At 36.7% G+C, this 22,681-nt stretch overlaps 1 protein-coding gene across 1 annotated transcript in view; it reads left to right on the forward strand.

The window, feature by feature from the left end:
• Positions 1-22,681, forward strand: part of LOC148946230 (uncharacterized) — a 309,809-nt gene that overhangs the window by 117,187 nt on the left and 169,941 nt on the right. Inside the window, exon 23 of the mRNA XM_089097640.1 lies at positions 14,216-14,497. Within this exon, the coding sequence (XP_088953766.1) occupies positions 14,216-14,497 (282 nt within the window). The remainder of the gene's footprint in view (positions 1-14,215; positions 14,498-22,681) is intronic.

Below are 22,681 nucleotides of genomic sequence, written 5' to 3' on the forward strand. Positions count from 1 at the left end.
TCATATACGAAATAATTTCTGTTCGTTTTAAGTTTTAATGTCGCTCCTTACTTTCAGTTTAAAAAACTTGTTTTTTTTATTTAATAATAATAAAGAACGGAATAGTCACCGAAATATTAAAATAAAATGCAGTTTTGACATATCTTTCAATTGAGCCATTAAAAACCTCTCTGCGATCTTGAGGTAGCCTGCTAGCCCTAGCAGAAAAAAGTTAGACTAACTAACTGCATAATGCTAACAATTATAGCTACATATTATTTTTTCTTACGGTTCATTACAGCGATCTGTTTTTTGGTTTTATACTTCCTCTAAAACCAGCAAAAACACCAAGCATGTCAAGCAAGTGTCATCTATTTATAACTCTGCCTACTTATGGTCCAGGCTTTCAACCTTCAGGGGTCTCTAATTCCAAACTGACGGTAATATGTTAATGCTGAAACAAAAAACACAGCGTGTCTCCTCATTTTTCTAGATAGGAAGAGGGGAGGGTGTTAGAACCTCATATTTAGGGTTTTACACATGACAAGTTGAATTGACTATCTTAGAATTTGTATTCCTTGGCATTTTCATCCTCTTTGGCAAAAAGTGATGTTTTGCGGCACAAAGCGGCAAAAAATGCCACTTTGTCGTGGCAAAACCTCCTGTTTAGGTTTTAGAATAATTAAAAATCGATTGTCTATCTTAAAATTTCCTTTCCTCGATATTTTGACCCTCTTTTGGCAAAATTGACCTCTTTCGGTACAATCTGGACTAAAATGCCACTTTACTGTGGTAAAATATCTTTTGTTGCTTAAAAGGGGCACTAGATACCTTGAATTTCTTTCAAGTGGACCCTGGACCAACATTTTACAGCCATTGGTTGGAAAGGGGTCACCTTTGGGATGGAAAAAAGAAAGGAAAACGGAAATATGCACATCAATGCTTCCCCTGCAGAAAAGAAATTTAAATTTTTGTTCAAGGTCTGGACTGTAATTCTCCTATTTAGGGTTTCCAACCATGGTGATTCCATTTGTGCTCTTTTCATTCCAGTCCGATGCCACTTTTGAGGGGTATAAGGCTTTTCTTCGAAATTACCATAGATTTGTTTTTGAAATAAACTTTTACTATTGAGATACGCCGAAATGATTGTCACCATTTCAAAATCAGCATTAAACGGTCATTTTTCTCATAAGACAATTTGTTTCAAGACTCATTTTAAAGTTTCGGTTACCATGGGTCGTGGCTCGCTCTTTACTAAGCTGCAGCTAGTGCTGCAATCATAATAATTTCCTTTTCCTCTTAGAACTACAAATACTTAATTTAGCAGTAAGAATGCTTTTATTATTTTTTTTAAATAACAATAATGTAGTTTGAAACCAAGCAAGAAGTTTAGATTAGCTAAAATACTAGTTTTTGCGAACACGTTTGCTATTTCTCTGTAGCTTCAACTTAGCTTCAGCAAAAAAGTAACCTTGGATAGAAAATTCTTAATTTAAGTTGCTAAACGGAAGATGCTGCAACTTTAGTTTAATGACAAATGTTTGTTTGTAAACATTGTGCTAGGAGAGGACTACCAGTAATAAAAAGTATGTTTTAAAAATTGCAATAATACTTTGTAATTGTATTGTAATTGTATTACAATTACATTACAATTGACAATATTGTAATTACAATAAAAATTACAATATTGGTCATCAGAATATGAATAGTATGAATAGTGACCAATTACCTTAACCAATAAAATAAAGAAGTGGACATCAGAATAGGTGTCAGCGTATATTTTGACCAGGAGGGTGAGGGGACAACCCTGCAAAATTCTGTAATTTATTCTGGAATTTTAGTTTTACAGAAGGAAGGCGATGAATACCCTCTATGCCCCGCCCTATGTGAGCGATCATTGTCGTAGTATAGGTCAGTGGTTTTCAACCGATTCTTGGCCATACCCTACCTAGGCATTTCTAAAATCCTTAAAGGCCATTTACTTGGTAGCTTTATTCGGTTCGTCCTCTAGGAATATTTTATACTGATGAAAAATATCGACTGAATACAAAACCTTTTTATATAGTATGACGTCATTGCGATACTATTCTTTTTATCATTTTTGCTCTTTAAATGTATATGAATGTGACGTCACTTACATGAAGAATGTTTTTTTTTCAAAATTAAGGCTCTAAAGTATTGTCAGCCGAAGTGTGCAGGTCCTGCCCATGACCCCCCAAAATATTGCCACTGCTACTACACTGCCAAAATATTGCCACTGCTACAAAACACCGCTGCTACTACTGTTATTACTGCTACTAATACAATACTATTGCTGCTACTACTGCTTCTTCTAATACCATTGCTACTATGATACTAGTACTATTAAAACTAACGGGTGTGAAGGTGAAAATAGAGGGGTAATTTGAACTAAATCAAAACACACTATGTGCATGCAGATTGTCGAAAGAGTGTTCCTCAGGAATGGATAAGGGTATTAAGTTGGAACTTTCAAGGAATGCTTAAAAGGGGAAGACCAGTTGACCATGTAATGTTTGCACGCTACTACTACTACTACTAATACTACTACTACTACTACTACTGCTACTACTACTACCAATACTACTACTACTACTACTGCTAAAGCAACAACAACAAGAACTTAGATAGATAAGATATTTATTTCAAAAAAATAACTATCACAAGTCCACAAAGGGCCGAATTCGGACTTTGGAATCGACAAATCATGTGCTTACACGAAAACTGGCAAAAATGCAACAACAACAACAACGAAAAAGAAAAATCAGAATGAATAATTATTTGTGAGTCAATAATTTAACTGTAAAAAGACAAAAACTGGTCAAACTAAACTAAACTTAAAAAAATTCGAATCAGAAAAAAATTAAAAAGGACATTAAAAAAGGGGGACAACATAAGCTCATAAATACAAAAAAGGAAATAAATATAAATATCTATATAAATTAAAAGGGACATTAAAAATGTGTCAATGATTTAACTGCATAAAGTCAACAAAAAAGCTAAGAAGATAAAAACTCGTCAAAAAAGGGGGGACAAAACTAAGTGAATGAATACAAAAAAGAGAACGAAATACAAATATATATAAAAATTAAAGGGGACACTAAAAAAGGGGGGGGGAGGCAAAACAAGCAAATAAATGGAAGAATCTGGGCAACACCATCGGGCAAAAAAAAGGGAGAAGCTAGTGGGATATTTTTCTGATTTTTTCAGTGATAAAGGGGACAAAAATTTTTCATATATGGAAGCAGCGCAGCGAATGCGGGAAAAATAGGTATGGGCTCAGAAACAGCTCGAGGCGGCCGTAAACTGGATGGGAAGTGACGTTTGGCAAAAATAATTGCGGTCCGAGGGTTTGTTATTGCGTTTTTTGCGAAACGGAGGTACGAGTACAACGAAACTCTACTGCGCTCAAAGGTTTCCAAACTAGCTTTTCTTAGGAGCAGAGAGTATGGCACCTTGCTTTCTTTGAAGATTATTTGCAAGGCTCTTTTTTGGATTGATTCAATTTTTCCAATTCTTTGCGGGAGATACCAGGGTGCCAAACTGGACAAGCATATTCGAGGTGTGGGCGGACAAAAGACGTGTAAATCCTTAAGGAATGAGAAGTGGGAACGCTAAATTTATTTTAAGGAGGACACAGAAATTTCAGGAGGGATAGAATCAAGAAAACAGGGCGAGGATTTGAGGAAACAAATCGGCATTATCATGGACTTAGAGGGGTTTACTGTCATATCTAAGTCCGAGGCCTTATCTCCATCATTGAGGATACTCATAAGGTCGCTTATTAAATTTCTGGAGCAAGTTTCAACAACCGTAGGTCATCAACAAACTTCCAACGGCAAGGAAATTCCTTCGCGAGGCTGTTAATCACGACTGAAAAAAGAAGGAGACCTAGGAGAGTTCCTTGGAGTATGCCATTGTGGACAGGAAGAGGATTTGAATAATGATTCTGGTATTTGACAACCTACGATCTATTTGTTAAGAAAGAGGCAACCAATTTCACCAGTAAGGAATCAATATTGAATTCGCTGACAATTTTTTCTGCTCAAATATTGCGGTTAAAAGGGTTAAATGCTTTCTGAAGGCCAATAGAAATTAAACTTAGCCAGGAATTAGGTTTTTCGGGGATTTTGCCGATGTGGTTGATAAGAGAAATGAGGCAGTGGGAAGTAGAAGTGGATTTTAGGTTCTCAGATTGTTTCAGGATAGTAAGAGGTAGGATTTTTTCCTTGGGCCAATCTGCAAGGAATCCTTCATAAAGTTTCGAGAAAATGGAATTAAGAGTAATAGGACGAACGCCTTCAAAACCAGGCTTTCCGTTTTTCTTTCTCAAAGGGGTTATGAAACCTTGTTTACAAATTGTTGGAATTCGCCCAGCCTCGGTAATCTCGTTAAACAGAACAGACAAGGGATTAGAAAGGAAGTCACCGAAGGCAGTAATAAGAGGAAACGGGATATCCAAAGGACAAACACTTGTTTTTCTTAGTTTTCCAATTCTTCTTTCTTTCTCAGACGGGAAACAGAGGGAAAAGAAGGAGAGAGGGCTCCTGTTGGTAATTTGTCAGACAATGCTGGAAGGCTCTGGAAAATGGAAGCGAGGAATTTATTTAGATTATTGGCAGTAACATCAGGGGACTTGGGTAGATTGAAGTTAAGCTGCTCAAGCTTCCCGCCACACAGCCTTTTAACCTTGAAATACAAACATTTTGGTTTATTAGTGAACAATTCTTCAACCTTATTTTGTAGTACGATCGAACCAATTTACGAATTTCTCTTTTAATCAATTTTCTTATTTTATTGGCTTCATCCGGTTTACCATTTTTGAAAAGCTTCAAATTGGTTCTAATTAGTGCTTTTATAGTTTGGTTAATAAAGGGTTTATCACTGGAGCGCCTTTTCAATCTTTTTTTTCTGGGAAACAAATTTGATATCTATCAATTAGCTTTTTGTGGAAGGTAGCCATTTTCTCATCAAGATTTTTTAAACAACAAATATTAGACCGACCTTCAGCATTCAGCCACATACCAAAATAAATAAGCCCAGTTTTTTGAAGAGGGCGGTAAGTCCCATAACTTACTGAGAAAGAATGCTTACAATTTGAAGAGGGGGATAAAAGAATCGAAAGCATAATAACTCCCCCCTAATAGGGGCAAAGCTGAGGGAGGGCTGTAAAAATTATACATATTAGTTAACTAACTTACGTTAACTACTACCACTGCTAATACTACTATCCCTGCTATCATTGCAATTACTGCTTCTGCAGCGAGTACTACCAAGGCTGAAGATATCGAAGTGAAATTTTCAGGAGATGTTGAGGGGAGAGTTGAGCTAAATCAAGATATCCTATGTGTATAAAAATTGTCAAAAGGGCGTATCAGCAATATGTTTGGAACGGCTTCGGTATCAGGCTGAAACTTCCAGGGCATCATGAGGGGGATATTCAACTGGCCAAAAAGCAACATTTTCATACTACGACTACTATTAATAATGCTACTACTACTGTTTCTACTACTATTACTACTAATACAACACTACTACTGCTACTATTACCAATACTACTACCACTACTGATATGATACTAGTATTATCAAGACTAAGGGTATGAAGGTGAAAATTTGAGAGAATATAGAGGGGAAATATGAACTAAATCAAAACACATTATGTGCATGCAGATTGTCGAAAGGGCGTATTTCAGGAATGGATTAGGGAATTAAGTTAGAAGTCTCAGGGAATGCTTAAATGGGAAGATCAATTGACCAAAAGAGAATATGTGCATGCAACTACTAATACTACTACCACTGCTACTGCTATTGCTACATCTACTACTTTTATTGCAGCTACTGCCAACGCTAAGCGTATTAAGAGGAAAATTTCAGGAAGTGTTGAGGGGGAAGTTGAACTAAATTAAAACAAACTATGTATATACAGGTTATCAAAAGAGTATATCGGCAATATCATAGCAATGGCTAATTCTATTATGTTGAATCTTCCAGGGCTTTTCGAGGGGGATGTTTAACTGACCAAAAGGCATCATGTTAATACTACTGCTGGCTAATAGTGCTAGTGCTATTACTGTAATACCTCTACTTGCCCTACAGCTAGTACCAATAGTATTCCTACTACTTCTACTGTGACTGCTATTACAACTATGGCTAAGTGTACGAAGGTGAAAGTTTTCAGGGGATATGGGGGGGGGGGGGATTTGAACTTAATTGCGACACGCCGTCTGCGTGCAAGTTGTCAAATGGGTTTATCAGCAATACCTTAGGAACAACCAGGTGTGTGAAGTTGAAACTTACATGACTTGTTGTAGGGGAAGTTGAACTAACCAAGATGCAATATTTGCATCCTACTACTACTACTTTTACTACTACTACTGCTACTACTGATGCTGCTACTGCAACTACTATTGTTACTGCTATTACTAATACTGCTAAGGTAACTATTACTACTGCTATTACTACTACTATTCTAAGGTAACTACTAATTCTACCGTTACTACTACTACTACTGGTACTGCTGCTACTAAATCTGAAGGTAATAAGACGAAAATTTTGGGGAATGTTGAAACAATGTTGAACTATATCAAAACACACTATGTGCATAAAGGTTGTCAAGAGGACGCATCAGCAATACGTCAGGAAAAGCTTATGGTATTAGGTTGAAAGTTTTAGCCTTTATTGAGGGATACGTTAAAAAAAAGATGCTATATGTATACTGCTACTAGTGCTACTGCTATAGCTATTGCTACTACTGAATCTAAGGATAGGTGAAGCTTAAAATGAAGCTTTCAAGGAGTGTTTTGGTGGATGCTGAACTAAATCAAAATGAACTATGAACATGTAGACTGTCAAAGCGTCTAGCGGCAATATCTCTGGAACATCTTATATTATTAATTCGGAATTTTCAAGGTATGTTGTGGCGAACTTTGAACTAACCAAAAGACATTATGTCTATGGTACTAATTCTGCTACTCCGATTGCTGCAACTAATGAGGCTAAGGGTATTAAGATGAAACTCTTAGGGAAAGTTTAGGGGGGGGGGGGAGTCAATTGAACGAAAAATTATATTTATGAAGGTTTTCAAAAGGGCATATAAGCAATATGATAGGCAGCGTAGCGCTATCATAGAAACTTTTAGAGGAGCTTATTGGATTGGAAAGGAAAAGTTCTATTCCCACTTTAAGAGTCAAAATAAAATTGGAGGGCATCCAGCCTCCCTCCCATAAGCACATCGAATCAAAATTTTGAGATAACCATTTTGCTCAGTATTGTACAATAAAAATGTCTCTGGAGATTTTGGGGATGTCAACTCCCCACAGCCCTCAGGCTGTGATTCTTTTAATTTGCCCATTGTTTATGTATAGTATTTTTTATGGAGAAAGAGGGTATGTTTGACCTTTGGTGTTCAAAATGACCAAGTGCATTCAAGTGAAGCTTTCAGAGAATGTTGACGGGAATGTAGAGCTAATTCAAAACATGTGTTATATAGAATATAGGTTGTATATATGTGTTGCTATATATCAAATACTTGATATATAGTGCTATATATACTAATTCAAAACATGGCATATAAGTTGTCGAAAGCGAGAAACTCAAGAATGGATGAGGGTATTCAGTTGGAACTTTAAGAAAATGATGAGGGGAGATGACCAATTGACCAAGGACATGTTGAGGGGGATATTGAACTAAGCAAAAGGCACTATGTGTTTGTTGCCATTGTATTGTGTCCACTTCACTCTTTACTTAGGCAGCCCTATTGCGCTGCCTATGATTAAATTTACTAGACCGAATAACCATTGTATTTGTATAGATAGTTCGCTATGATAGTTAACTGCACCTTTGCAAAGCACACTTGGCGCACTTCTACAAGCCTACCCCTCTTTGTACCCCATGTAGCACATTTCCGCCACACGAAACATAACTCCGCCACAAACTTGACACCTCATCCGCCACATCTCCGCCTCTGCAAGAAAACTTGAGCCACGTTCGACTCTTCGCGTCACACTTCCACAACTTGGGGCACACTTCCGTAACGTATGGCACGCCACAATCATGCTTGACGACAGTATTCTTATAATTACAAAGCATTATTCTTATATATACTTATGCTGTGTGCTTGATATACTGCTGCTACGTGTGGCATGCATATCTGGTGTACATGGTTTTTGAAAAAGAGCAAACCCTTGGGGTCTCCCATTGCCACCACCTGTGCATATCCCAGAGTGAAACGTATGCTACCACGTATGCCACGGAAAATTTCTCCTTGGAGAATATCTCCCGCGTAAAATTCCCCCCCTCCCCCGCTTATGAAAAAAATCCTCCAGACAATTCCAACACATCTCCAACATCTGCAACATGGAACATCTCCACATGTAAAGTTGATTCGGCAAAGAGAAAGTAAGACGAATAAAAATAATTTCGCGTAGAAACTCTGGCAAATTCCCAAGTCTAAAATTTTCCCCTTAAAGTTCACCCGGAAATTTACCTCCCCATGGAAAATTCTCCCCGTGGAAATTCCCTCACGAAACTGAAATCCCCCCCCCCCAGGTTAAAATGTCTGTAAAATCCCCAGTGACAAATAGTATGCGCAAACTAAGGGCACATTTTACAACTTACATCCCTTTTCCCAGTGGCTGTGGGGGGGGCGGTCAGGCTATCCCCAAAAACATAGCTATTGGAGTTTTCAACTATGTTGAAGAAAATAGCTATCTCAAAATTTTGATCGGACAATTTTAGGGATAAAAGGGCGTGGAAGGGGGGGGGATAGTTGCCATCCAATATTTTCGCTTACTCAAAAAGGGCGCTAGAACTTTTATATACTGTTTTAGAATGAGCCCGCTCCCGATATCTTAGGAACATTGGTTCGATACGACTACCCCTGCAAAAACAACAACAACAAAAAACAAATAAACACTCATCCGTGATCATTGGTCTAGCAAGTCTCATTGTTCTTGAAATCTCTTCAATAGGGTTCTCTGATACGCTGAATCTGATGGTACGATTTTCATTAAGATTTTTCGAAAATCAGGCAAAGTTTATCAGGCTCGTAAGTTTTGATGAGTAACAGTAGACGTAATGAATCTTATAAATTTGGAATTAGCACAAAAAGTCAATTCTTTTATTATATCTATTGATATCAAAATTCCGTTTCTTAAATTTTCGGCTACTATTGAGCCGATTCGATCCGTAGTTGCAGTTTGTTACCACGAAATGTTTGATGACATCATAGTAAATTAGAGGTTGTGTAACAAGTTTTGGACACTCAGTTTGTTACCACGAAATGTTTGATGACATCATAGTAAATTAGAGGTTGTGTAACAAGTTTTAGACACTCAGTTTGTTACCACGAAATGTTTGATGACATCATAGTAAATTAGAGGTTGTGTAACAAGTTTTAGACACTCATGTTTGTTGCGGACCAGATTGTAAAATTTTCATTATGCATGATGTCAAGGCAATATGGAATTTGCCAAAAAATAGATGAATCCGATAAAATTGTTATTTTCCAGATTGACCCGGCAATATTAATTGTGCCAAGAATGGCTTGATCCATGGGCGTACGGATGGGGGGCAGCTGCCCCCCCCCAATAACTGGGAATTTACACTAGATATGGCTGAAAAAGCAGATGGTTGAAAAAGCAGTTAAAAAAGGTAGATGGCTTAAAAGCTGTTGATATAGCCTAAGGTAGATGGTTGAAAAAGCTGGAAATAAACAGCTGGAATGACAGAATAAAAGTCAAACAAGAAGCAACTATCCCTAATGTCTTGGAAAGATTTATTTCTAATCCAAGAATATTAATGCTGAAGCTTATTCATGATTTGGGATTTTTGGTGTTAACTTCAGCCCCCAACCTTCATCACTGAACCAGCTGCCCCCCTCCCTAGATAAGAGGCTACGTACACCCATGGCTCGATCCAAAATATTTCCCTTCAGTCAGAGACATATTGTTTGAAATAGTAATTTGCATTTTCTTATCCTTCTTATCTTTCAGAATCTTTCTTTTATTTGCTTGGATAATACTGTTGATTTTATTAATTAATTATGCATATTATGTTGTTAATAGTTTTGATTACTTTATGAAAGGATGTAAACAAACGATCAGATAACGACATTTTTAACCAGAAATTGTATACAACGCGCTTTATATATTTGTGTCAGTTAGTTTTTGTTCTCTTAGATTGTCTTGCTTTCTTTGAGAGTCACTCCCCCCTCCTCAACCGGAAAATTTCTCGTCTAGCCTTAAGGAAAACTCTGTCAAAATGATTTTATTATTGCTACATTTAAATTTTTTAGAGTTTTATGTAGTTTTATGGCTTCATTTAGAGCGATTATGAATTCCTTAGTCAAGCATAAGCTTCTACAACTGAGAGCATCTTGCGTTATTGTTGTTTTATCTCTTTGTGAAATAAAACATGGAAACATAAATTTGGTTTTCAGCTACTAATTATTATTTTTTTCTTTAACCAATTTGATCAAATCCATATTAAGATGTACTTAAGCACATTCACAATACTGAAGTATGCAAGGAAACACCGAAAATCCGTTTTTATTTTTTTGCACCAAAAAAATGTTTTCCCATTTGGTTGGCATATTCAACCCAGCATCCAGACTACATTTTCCTTTTAATTTTTTTCTTCCGTTTAATGGTTATGGACACAATATTTTAAGAAAATCTCACGTGATAACACAAAGCCCAGTAGGCAGAAACAACTTCTACCATCGTTTCAGGTGCTGGTGATTCTTTCAAATTTCTGGGGACTTGGTAACAGTTGGGATCGTAGGAAATGTTGAGTTAGAATGGCATTCCATGCCTTCCTTGAAGGATAAAATTTGGACTGCAGCTTTTTGCCAAATTTCCTCTCCTAGGAGCACAGTAAGGGCATTTTTTTAAGGATATTTTTCAGTTCAACTGGTTAACTGCCACCCTCGATAAGATGAGAAACTGCGAGGTATGTGGCTAACCCTCAACCGGGAAATTTTGCGTCTAACCTATTACACCACTTATTCGAATGGTTGTGATATATCAAGCTTAAATAATGAGAAATACGAAAATTAGAATGTTTCCCTAAGCTTAGAGACGCAATATCTAATCAATTTATCATAAATAACAACATTCAAAACTAACAGTGCTAGCCTTGTCGTTTTTTTTTTACCTTGTCAAACTTAAGGAATAAGCGGAAAATCTGTTGAAAAGAGGTAGGAGGTCTCACTAGCCTTGTGAAAACAATGGCTAATCAATTCGTCACGATTGACAAAAATTCAAAATTTATCAATTATTGGCCACAATTCACCTTCAATTTTCGACACACTTGACTGCAACGTGTCAATGTACTGGGCCAAAAAATTCATAGTGTTATTTCTAGAATCAAGAAATTGGATAAAATACCCATAGAACTTGGTCCAGCTCCAAAGAAAAACTAGAGCAAACACTATGGAAAGATGTTTATCGATTTAAAAAACTAAATCTTGATTATTCGCTTTTAACTTTTAGTCAAAAGTTTCCCTCGGCCTCGATTGAAGTTTGATTACTTGGCTTCTTGCAATTATATTTTGCTCTATCTTTTCAGCTGCCTTTAAACAATTTTCTTGAAACATTTCTTTTTTGCTTTTTTTATCATTTTCTTTTTCTGTCCGTCTTTTTCGTACTGTCTCCACCTTTATTAGGCGTGTTTAATCCCTTCTTCTTTTGTTTTGCTAATTACTGTTAATATTAATTGCAGTTTTTTTTTTTTAGTTTTCCGCGGTCCAGCAACCGTCTTTAAATCCGTGAAATTAAAACTGTTCAAACCAAACTTCTTTTATTTTCTTGTTTTGCCTCCACGTTTTTTAAGATTCATTCAAGTGGACTTTGCACAAAACAATAGGTCATTTTTTCAACGTTACGAACACGGCTATAATTAATGTTCGAACATTAAGTCGTACAAAGAATTGAAGAAAACAAATAATTAAATGCAAAGAATGAAAATACAAAGAATTGAAAATGAAGATATCTTTTATCACAGATATTAAAACGAGTTTGAATCTAATCCAATTATTTTGTTATTTTTTATTATGATTGTTATTTGTTATTATTTTGTAAGAATTTCTCAGGTGGGCAACGGAAAGATCGGGCGCCAATAAGGGCTAAAATGAACGCTACGAAATTTAGTCCCATACACATTGAGTGGAATCTGGATTTTCTTTCAAACAGTTCGTGGTAACGAACTGTAAGTAAGTAGCGACCCGGCTCAATAGTAACCGAAACTCTAAAAATAGAATTTTGATACCAATAGATATATAAAAACCGGCTTCTTATAGCGACTTCAGAGATATAAATTTCATTAAGTTTAGTTTTACCCATCAAAGGTTACAAGCCTAAGAAAATGTTCCTGATTTTCGAAAAAGGGAGAAACACCCCATAAAGTCAAGTGATCTTAATGAAAATCAGACTACCAGATTCAACGTATCAGAGAACCCTACTGCAGAAGTTTCAAGCTCCTATCTGAAAAAATGTGGAATTTCGTATTTTTTTGCCAGAAGAAAGATCACGGATACGTGTTTATTTTATTATTTTTTTCCATGGGTGATCGTACCGACCAATTGTTCCTAGAATATAGGGAGAGGAGTCCTTCGAACGGAAATTAAAAGTTCTAATGCCCTTTTTAAGTGACAAAAAATATTGGAGGACAACTAGGCCCCCTCCCCCGTCCCTTTTTACCAAAATAGTCCGATCAAAATTTTGAGATAGCCATTTTGTTCATCAAAGTTGAAAGACCCAATAACTAAACCTTTGGGTATAACAAACCCCCCCCCCCCACAACCCCAGGGGAAATGTCTTTAAGTTAAAAAATTTGCCCATTGTTTGCGCATAGTATTTGTTATTGGGATGTATGCATACATTTTCGGGTGGGGGGGGAGACAAATTTTCTGCTGGGAGTCTTTATACGGGGGAATTTTCCATGGGGAAGGAAGTTTCCAGGGAGTGAACTTGCCGGGGGAAATTATACAGAGGGGAATTTGCCAGAATTCTTATACAAAATTATTTTTATGTGTCTTGCTTTCTCTTTTCCGTCTCAATTTTACGCGCGGAGTGGTTAAGAGTAATTGTTCGTGGTAAATTTTCACCGGGATTGAATTGTCTAGAAGATATTTCCAGGGGAGTGGGTTTCTTCGTGGAGGTTGGGCCAGATTTCCTGGCATTATTTAAAAACGATCAGAAATTAAGTAAAACAACAAGTTTTTTCAACTGAAAGTAAGGAGTAACATTGAAATTTAAAACAAATTAAATTATTTCGTATATAAAGGGTGTTGCTCCCTCCTCAAAACCTCGCTCTTTACACTAAGGTTTGAATGTTGTCCCAATTCTTTAAGAATGACTCCTGAAACACAAGGGCCGTTTAATTAGGACAATAAGAAACTTTTTTAAAGTCCTGAAAAACTTGAGTTCAAATAGTGATGCGTTGGGGAGGGGACAACCCCCTTTATATACGTAATAATTTCTGTTCGCTTTAAGTTTTAATGTTGTTCCGAATTTTCAGTTGAAAAAACTTTTTTTTTTTATTTGATTTTAAACAGGTATTTACAAGACTCAATATCAAGCAGTATATGAGGACAAAAAAGAATACTTGAAAAGTAGTCATATGTTTAAAACAATATAGAACCAAAAAAGATTGATATCCAAAGATGCCTCAGGTAAAGAGGAAGAAAACATAATCGAGTCCCCTCCCCCCTCAGTTGAGGACATTTTGTAAAGATAGATGTGGCCTCTATGTACCAAAAAGAAATAAGAGTAAAATTTAGTCCTACCACAGTTCAATGGAATCAGGATTTATCCGATTCCAGGATAAATCCTGATTTATCAATGAATCAGGATGAATCCTTTAACACCTACATCTTAAATCAAAGGGCAAAAGAGAAAAAATAAATGTCGAAGAAAAAAAATACAAAGCAGGATTTGGGCCAATTCCTTTAATTGAAAAACCTCAACCTTAGACTTTCACAATTACCATTTTTTACTTTTTTGTTTGGTGCAGCATAAACTAGTATATCAAGATGATTTATTTTACTCATGAGAGGAAAGTCAGATGACTTCAATTTAAGGCTTAAGTAACGTTTGCTATAGTTATAAAACATTCTAATGAAATTTTCAACCACGTGTTTCTATTGTAAATGGGCAAGTTAGAGCAAAATAATTTGAGCTGTACCGTCATCTTAATTTTCTTGTTGATAATTTCAGTGTCACCTGTTTACCCTTCAAAGGAATGCCCAGCCCTTTCACCTATAACTATTGACGTGAGAGATGAAAGAGTGGAGCTAACATGCACAGTAGAGGGAGTTCCAGCTGGTTTAGTTCGTTGGTTCAAAGATGAAGAAGAAATACCATGTCCAGAAGTAGAGCAGACCAGAACTCTTTCAAAACTTATAGTTGATCTTAACCATGCAAAGAATGCTACTTTTGAAGCCAGGCTCCAGATCGACGGTACAACTTGCAAGTCAACAGCATTTCTGCAGATAGAAGGTATATTTTTTTTCTTCTAATTTTTTGTTTTTTTGTCAAACTATGCGCAAAAACTCTTGTGATTTTTGCCGGCGGCATTTCCTATTCATGAATAAAACCATGAGGCTGTGATGACCATTCTACCGAGAACTTAGATTTTAATGGTCCGGCCTATACAATGGAGACATTGTGTGAATTAGAGCTCCCGTGATTAGTTTCTTTTTTGTCTGGACTTGCCATAATTTCCCAAAGCAGTCAAATTCAAATGTATATCCTAACAGATAATCTTGAAATCAGCGTTTTTCACGCACTATTGAGTATGCAACAACAAGAAAGTAAGATATCAGAGGCAACGCCATAGCGTTGCCTATAGTAAAGGCCATACGGCTCCAGTGTTTTATTATTATTATTATTATTATTATCTATTTGTTTTCCCAGAGGCACTTCATATGGAAGGGGTCGTCGTATAAACTTCAAAGGGGGCTCATTTGATTGAAAATCGAGAGTTTTAGGGCCCTTCTTTAGGGTCAAAAGTGATTGGAAGGCAACAAACACCCCTACCACGCCCACCATTTCCCCAATTACATCCAATCAAAATTTTAAGATAGCCATTTTGTTCTACGTAGTTGATTTCCAAATAGAAATAACGTTTTTGAGGAGGACACTCCCCTCACAGCCCTCAGGGTACGGGTTGTAAGTTATGCCCTGGGGGCATATAAGGTTTTTATAGAAAGCTTTGTCGAAACTTTAAAAAAGGACTCATTCGATTGCAAATTCAAAGGGCTAGTGCTCTTTCTAATAGTCGAAAGTGATTGGAGGGCAACTAACCCCCCTCTCACGCCCACCTTTTCCCCAAACACATCCAATCAAAATTTTGACATAGCATTTTTGTTCAAAGTAGTTGAAAATTCTGGAAATTATGTCATTAAGGATGACAACCCCCCCCCCCCCCCCCCACAGACCTCAGGGCAAGGGTTGTAAGTTATTGCCTGGGGGCATATAAGGTTTTTATAGAAAGTGTTATAGTAGAAACTTCAAAAAGGTATCATTTAGATTGAAAATTTAAATGGCTAGTGTCCTTTTTAATAGTCAAAGTGATTGGAAGGCAACTAATACTTCTTCCACGCCCACCCTTTCCTTAAACACATCCAATCAAGATTTTGAGATAGCCATTTTGTTCAACGTAATTGAAAGTTCTGGAAATTATATCTTTGAACAGGATACTCCCCCCACAGTCGTCAGGGTTATAAGTTATGCCCTGGGGGTATATATAGTTTGTTTGGAAGGGACGATTGTATAGATTTCAAAGAGGGCTCAGTCAATAGGAATTGAACGTTCTGATTTGCTTTTTAAGAATCAAGAGAGGCCGAAGGGCAAATAGCCCCCCCTCCATGTCCTTTTTTCCTCAAGCCCATCCGATAAGAAGTTTGAAAGAATCATTTCTTTTAAAATAGTTTAGAGATCAAATAACGACAACTTTAGGCTGAAAACGATCCCCTAGGGCCCAGGTGTAGACGTTTTAAGTAATACCGTACAGGACTATTTGGTTCATATGGAAGTGATGTACTTATAAATTTTAGAGATGGATCATTTGATTGGAAATTGAAACTTTTAGTTCTATTTTTGAGAGTCAAAAGAGATTGCAGGGCAACTAGCTCCCCACGCCTCTTTTTCCCCAAATGCATCCGATACAAATTTTGTGATAGTCATTAAGTTAAAAATTGTTCAAAAGTTAGATAGCAAAAACTGAGGTGTCGATACACCCCCCCAGGGCCTGGGGGCAGGCGTTATAAGTTTTGCCCTGGGGCATATATGGTTCTTATGGAAGGGATGATCGTATAAACTTCAGAGAGGGCTCATTTGATTGGAAATTGAAAGTTCGAGCTCATTTTTTAATAGTCAAAAGAGATCCGAGGGTAACTAGCCCCCCACCCACGCCTTCTTCCAAACCCATCTAATGAAACTTTTGAGATATACATTTTGTTAAAAATAGTTCGAAGGTCAGATAAAAAAAAAACTCCAGTGTCAATACAACCCCCAGGGCCCTAAGTTATGCCGTAAGAAGGTGTTCTAAGTTATGCCCTAAAGGTATGTATTGTTCTTATGAAAGGGATGCTCGTATAAACTAAATAGAGGGCTCATTTGATTGGAAATTGAAAGTTCTAGTTCTCTTTTTAAGAGTCAAGAGATTTAAGGGCAATTAGCCCCCCCCCCCCACGCATTTTTTTTCCCCAAACCCATCTGCTACGAATTTTGAGATAGCCAGTTTTTTGAAAATTGTCCAAAAATTAGATAACAAAAACCCCGGTGTCAACACCCCCCCCCCCCTCCAGGGCCCGGGGGGTAAGCGTTGTAAGTGTTGTCCTGGGGGCGTATATGATTCTTATAAAAAGGATTCTCGTATAAACTTCAGAGAGGGTTCATTTGATTGGAAATTTTAAGTTCTAGCTCCCTTTTTAAGAGTCAAAAGATATCCGAGGGCAACTAGGCCCCCCCCACTCTTTTTCCCCCATGCCCATTCGATAAAATGTTTAAGATAGACATTTCATTAAAAATAATTCAAAGGTCAGATAAGAAAAGCTCCTGTGTCGACGCAACCCCCCAGGGGCCTGGAGGCAGGCGTTGTAAGTTAATGATCTGGGGGCATATATAGTTCTTACGGAAGGGATGCTCATATAAACTTAGGAAAGGGCTCATTTGATTGGAAATTGAAAGTTCTAGTCCACTTTTTGAGAGTCAAAAGAGATCGGAGGGCAACTAGCCCCCACCCCTCCACGCCCTAAATGCATCAGACAAAAATTTTGAGATAGACATTTTGTAAAAAATAGTTCTAAGTTCAGATAACAAAAACTCCGGTGACACAGCCCCCCTCCAGGGCCCGGGAGAGAGGGCTAAACTTCGGAGAGGGCTCATTTGATGGGAAACTGAATGTTCGAGCTCACTTTTTAATAGTCCAAAGAGATCCGAGGGCAACTTGCCCCCCACCCACGTATTCTTTTTCCGAGCCCATCTGATGAAAATTTTGAGATAGACATTTTGTTAAAAATAGTTCAAAGTTCAGATAACAAAAACTCTGGTGTCGACAACACCCCCCCCCTCAGGGCCCGGGGGTAGGCGTTGTAAGTTATGCACTGGGGGCATATATGGCTGTTATGGAAGGGATGCTCGTATAAATTTCATAGAGGGGTCATGATCGGAGGGCAGCGGGCAGCTAGCCTCCCCCCAAACTCCTTTTATTTTTTCCCAGAGGCACTTCATATAGAAAGGGTCTTCGTATAAAATTCAAAGGGGGCTCATTCGATTGGAAATGGAGAGTTCTAGTGCTCTTTTAAGAGTCAAAAGTGATCGGAGGGCAACTAGCTCCCCCATGCCCTTTTCTCCCCAAATACATCTGATGAACATTTTTGAGGTAGCTATTTTGTTAAAAATAGTTCAAAGATCATACAGCAAAAACTCCTTTGCTTATGGCCATTTCGTTAAAAATATTTCAAAGGTCAGATTAGAAAACTCCTGTGTCGATGCAGCCCCCCCAGGGCCCGGGGCAGGAGCTGTAAGTTTTGCTGTGGGGGCATATATGGTTGTTTTGGAAGGTATACTTGTATAAACTTCGGAGAGGGTTCATTTGATTGGAAATTGAAAGCTCTAGTTCACTTTTAAAGAGTCAAAAGATATCGAGGGTAACTATCCCCCCCATGCTCTTTTTCCTCAAACCCATCGGATAAGAACTTTGAGATAGCCATTCTTTTAAAAATAGTTCAAAGATCATATAATGAAAGCTCCGGGGTCGACACCCCCCCCCCGGAACCCGCAGGCAGGCGTTCTAAGTAATGCTCTTATATGGGGGCATATATAGTTCTTATGGAAGGGATTTTCGTATAAACTTCGGAGAGGGCTCATATGATTGGAAATTGAAAGTTCTCGATCACTTTTTAAGAGTCAAAAGAGACCGGAGGACAACTAGCCCTCCTCTCCACGTCCTATTTTTCTCAAACCCATCCGATAAGAGCTTTGAGAGAGCTATTTTTTCAAAATGGTTAAAAGTACGTATAACATAAAGAAAGAAAAACGAGCAAAAATGGGGTTTTTAAAGGCCAAATGAAAATTCTGAAAAAACACAACAAAGCGAATATTTTGAGGGGACAAACGCCTCTGTTCTTCAGCGCCAAACGAAAAAATATAATTAATGCGAGTGCCGAAGAACAAACCAACAAATAAAACGCGTAAAGTCAATGTGAATGTGAAAAAAACCAATGAGAAAAAAACGAAAAATTATAAGATGAATAAAAAAGAATAAAAGCCAAAAAATATTGTACGAATTAAAACCAAATACCTAACAACAATAAAAGTGACTCATTTACCAATATCCGTGATTTGCAAAAAAATTCAAAATTAAACCGACATCAACGGATACTAGCGAATAACTGAGAAATAAAAGAAAAACATCGATTCACTCAAAACAAAACGAAACAGCATTGATTGTGTTTGAGAGCTGTGTCATCTGACTCCTGATTTTAATAATTGCATTCCTCGCAGACACTCTTTGAGACTTAAGGGCTTGTTGACGTGTCTGATTAAGTGATTGGGAAAGTGTCACAAGGTTTATATCTGGGACTATTAAAGTATCGGCTTCTCTTTTGAGAAAACCGAAATACGACTAATTTATTCTTAAATCACCTGAATCCCTGTTCAAAGCTGGACCTAAATGTTGGTATTTATAAATTTCAACAGCTTCTCTGTAGTGCTGGGCAATACCTTTGTCATGCGAAATTAGGCTAGCTTTATTAAACAAAATAGTATAGTCTGGGTTTTCAAATATATGCTCTGCAACGGCAGAGTCAAAATTTTCTGTTTTTTTCCACTTTTTAAGTGTGGCCTATTATTCATTGAGGTAGAGTGCTGAGTTAATATATCCTTAAATCGCTGATCTGTTCTTCCGATATACCAATCAGTTCTTCGATCATATAACGAAGACTCTGGGGTCGACACCATTCTTCAAAGCCCGGGGTAGCCGCTGAGAGCATTGCCTAGAGGACATATACAGCTGTTGCTGAAAGGGTGTTAGAATGAACTTCAGAGAGGTCTAATTTGATTGGAAAATGAAAGCCCTAGCCCAGTTTTTAAAAGCCAAACGATAACGGAAAGTAACCAGAACCCCCCCGCCCCTTTTCCCCAAAATGCATCCTATAAAAATTTTGATGTAGGCATTTTGTTAAAAATAGTTCAAAGGTCAGAATAAAAAAACCTCCGGTGTCGACACAACCACCCGGGGCCCAGGGGCAGGCGTTGCAAGTTATGCCCTGGGGGCATATATGGCTCTTATGGAAGGGATACCCGTAAAACTTAAGATAATTTTTAAGAGTCAAAAGAGATCGGTGGGCCCTAGCCCCCCCCCACGTCCTTTTTTCCCCAAACCCATCCGATACAACTTTTGAGATAGCCATGTTTTTAAAATAGCTCAAAGGTCAGATAACAAAAACTCCGGTGTCGGTCGGACAGGCATTGTAAGCTATGCCTTGGGGCCGTATATGGTTCTTATGAAAGGGATGCTCGTATAAACTTCAACGAGTTCTCATTTGAATGGAAATTAAAAGTTCTAGTTCATATTCTCAGAATAAATAAAGATCAGAGGGCAACTAGCCCCTTTCGCCCTCCATGCCTCTGGGTTTATCGAATGAATAAACCCATCCGATGAAAACTTGAGGTGACCATTTTGTTCAAAATAGTTCAAACATCAGATATTAAAACTACTTGGTCGACACAACCCCCCAGGGCCCAGGGACAGGCGTTATAAGTTATACTCTGGGGGTATAGTTGGTTCTTATAAAAGGGATGCTCGTATAAACTTCAGAGAGGGCTCATTTGATTGAAAATAGAAATTTCTAGTTCCCTTTTAAAGATTAAAAAGAGACTTATCCCCCCGCGCCCTTTTTTCACCAAACCCATCCGATAAAAATTTTGAGATAGCCATTTTGCTAAAAATCATTCAAACATCAGATAATAAAACTCCGAGGTTGACACAAACCAATTTTTTCACTTTGACTTGGTTTCTTTAATACCAGTTCTGTCACTTGATGCGCATTTGATTTTAACTTAAAGTTTAATTTTAAAATAAGAAATTCTTAAGAACTTGAAAATTTTTCAAGTAAATAACTAACAAAAATTAATTAAAAAAAAACTTTCTGAAAAGTAATTTTTTAAAAGAAAATTTAATGCCATTTTAAACTTAAGCTCAGGAGATACAAATACATGTTAAAATTCAAACTCAAAACGACCATAAATTACTGTTAAAGAATAATTGAAACCCAAAACGAACAGAAATTAAATAAACAATCATAGCAAAAAACATACAACAAGTAATAATACAAATTGATAAATAGATCTTCTATATAATACAAATCAACAAATAGATTATCGCCTCCTTCTCTCACTGTAAAAGTCTAAAACCTATTGCGTCATTGGCGCTTTACTGAAAACTATATGCGTCTTGAACAGTCTTGGAAAGTATAAACAACATCAAATTGAATATTTGATGTATAATGAAATTAATTGTTGAAAGATCCATCCGTTCAAAAATTTATTTCACTGTTATTTTATTTTTATTGTCAATGCTCTAAGGCTTGGATAGGAAAATATTTGTAATATAATTTGTTTTCAGTTAAGCGCCAATGACGCAGTAGGCTTTTGGTTTTTATTTACAGTTAAGGAAGGGGGCAGTATCCAAACTCTTGTTTGTAGTGAAACTATATTCGTCTTGAACAATTATAGAAAGAATTAATAAATTAAACTGAATATTTGATGTGTAATGATATTAATTGCTGAAAGCTCATAAGTTCAAAATTTTACTATAATTTTAATATTTATTTTCAATATTAAGTACAAAAGGAAATAAATTGTAATAAAATTGGTTTTCAGTAAAGCGCCAATGACGCAGTAGGTTTTAGACTTTTACAGTGAGAGAAGGAGGCGATATCCCAAACTCTTGTTTGTAGTGATTTTTGTTCGTTTCAAACTTTATTTGCATATGCAATTTAAGTTTCACTCCTTTTAAGATTTATTATTCATTTACATTAATATCTATTGTGTCTTTGTTTGCATTGATTGTTTATTTAATTTCTGTTCGCGTTAAGTTTCATTTATACTTCAATAGCAAAATATTTTTTTCTTGTTTTAAGCTTGATTTTCATATTCAATCTAAGCATTACTCGCTTTAAGATCTATTTATACATTTATATTATTACTTGTTGTACGTTTTTTCCTATGATTGTTTACTTAATTTCTGTCCGTTTTGGGTTTCATTTATTCTTTAATAGTAATTTCTGGTAGTTTTGAGTTTGAACTTTGACAGGTATTTGTATCTGCTGAGCTTAAGTCTAAAATGATCTTTACTTTTCTTTGAAAAACATTTTTCGGAAAGTTTTTTTTAATTAAACATAGTAATAAGAGCGCTGCTGTTATCTTTAGTGGAAATAAAGAAAATTGAGCTTACGGACTTCTTGCCTGGAATTTGCAAAGAAACCAACATATAACCGCACATTATATAAACTGATTCCTATTTTAAAGGGGCTTACTACTTAGAAATGCTGTTAAAAACCTTTCGCTATGACATTTGGCAGATTAAAGAACTGAACTAATTTAAAAATAAACTTTCAATAATCAGGAAGAGCTACTTACCAAATATTTCTATTATCTCATGCTTACTTAAATTGCCTAGCCACTGTTTGGTCATACAAGGTTCCATTCGATGCAAAAATTTATCTTTTTGAAAATCAGACCCTTTGAAAATTTAACTGACTGTTTTTTTGAAGGGTCTTCTAGTCAAGAAAAGATCTTCTCCCCTTATTTCTGCCCTTAATTGGGAACCATAACATAGTTACACATAAAGAGAGGCGATAAATGTTGCTGATGATTCGAATTTCCGTTTTAAATAAGTTTGTAGCAACGAATTGCAAGTATGGCTTTAGAGTAAACAAATAGTCAGAAATATTTTGTACTTGATTTATAATTTAATTTTAGCTATATTTTTTTCTATAATTAGTTTATAACTATAGTTTTATTTTTGGGTTTGCTTCTGATGACGCAATCCTTTTCGAGGCCTAGGCAGCTTGATGAAGCTTTCATGTTTTGTTTCCCAGTTGACTCCTTTGAAAGTTAAATCGACTACATGACAAGCTATAGTATTCAAAGAATTTGGAGTGCAAAGGTTCA

Source organism: Artemia sp. Qi Xiang Cuo, chromosome 12 (genome assembly GCF_049724085.1).
Source record: "Artemia sp. Qi Xiang Cuo chromosome 12, ASM4972408v1, whole genome shotgun sequence".
NCBI classification, from domain to species: domain Eukaryota; kingdom Metazoa; phylum Arthropoda; class Branchiopoda; order Anostraca; family Artemiidae; genus Artemia; species Artemia sp. Qi Xiang Cuo.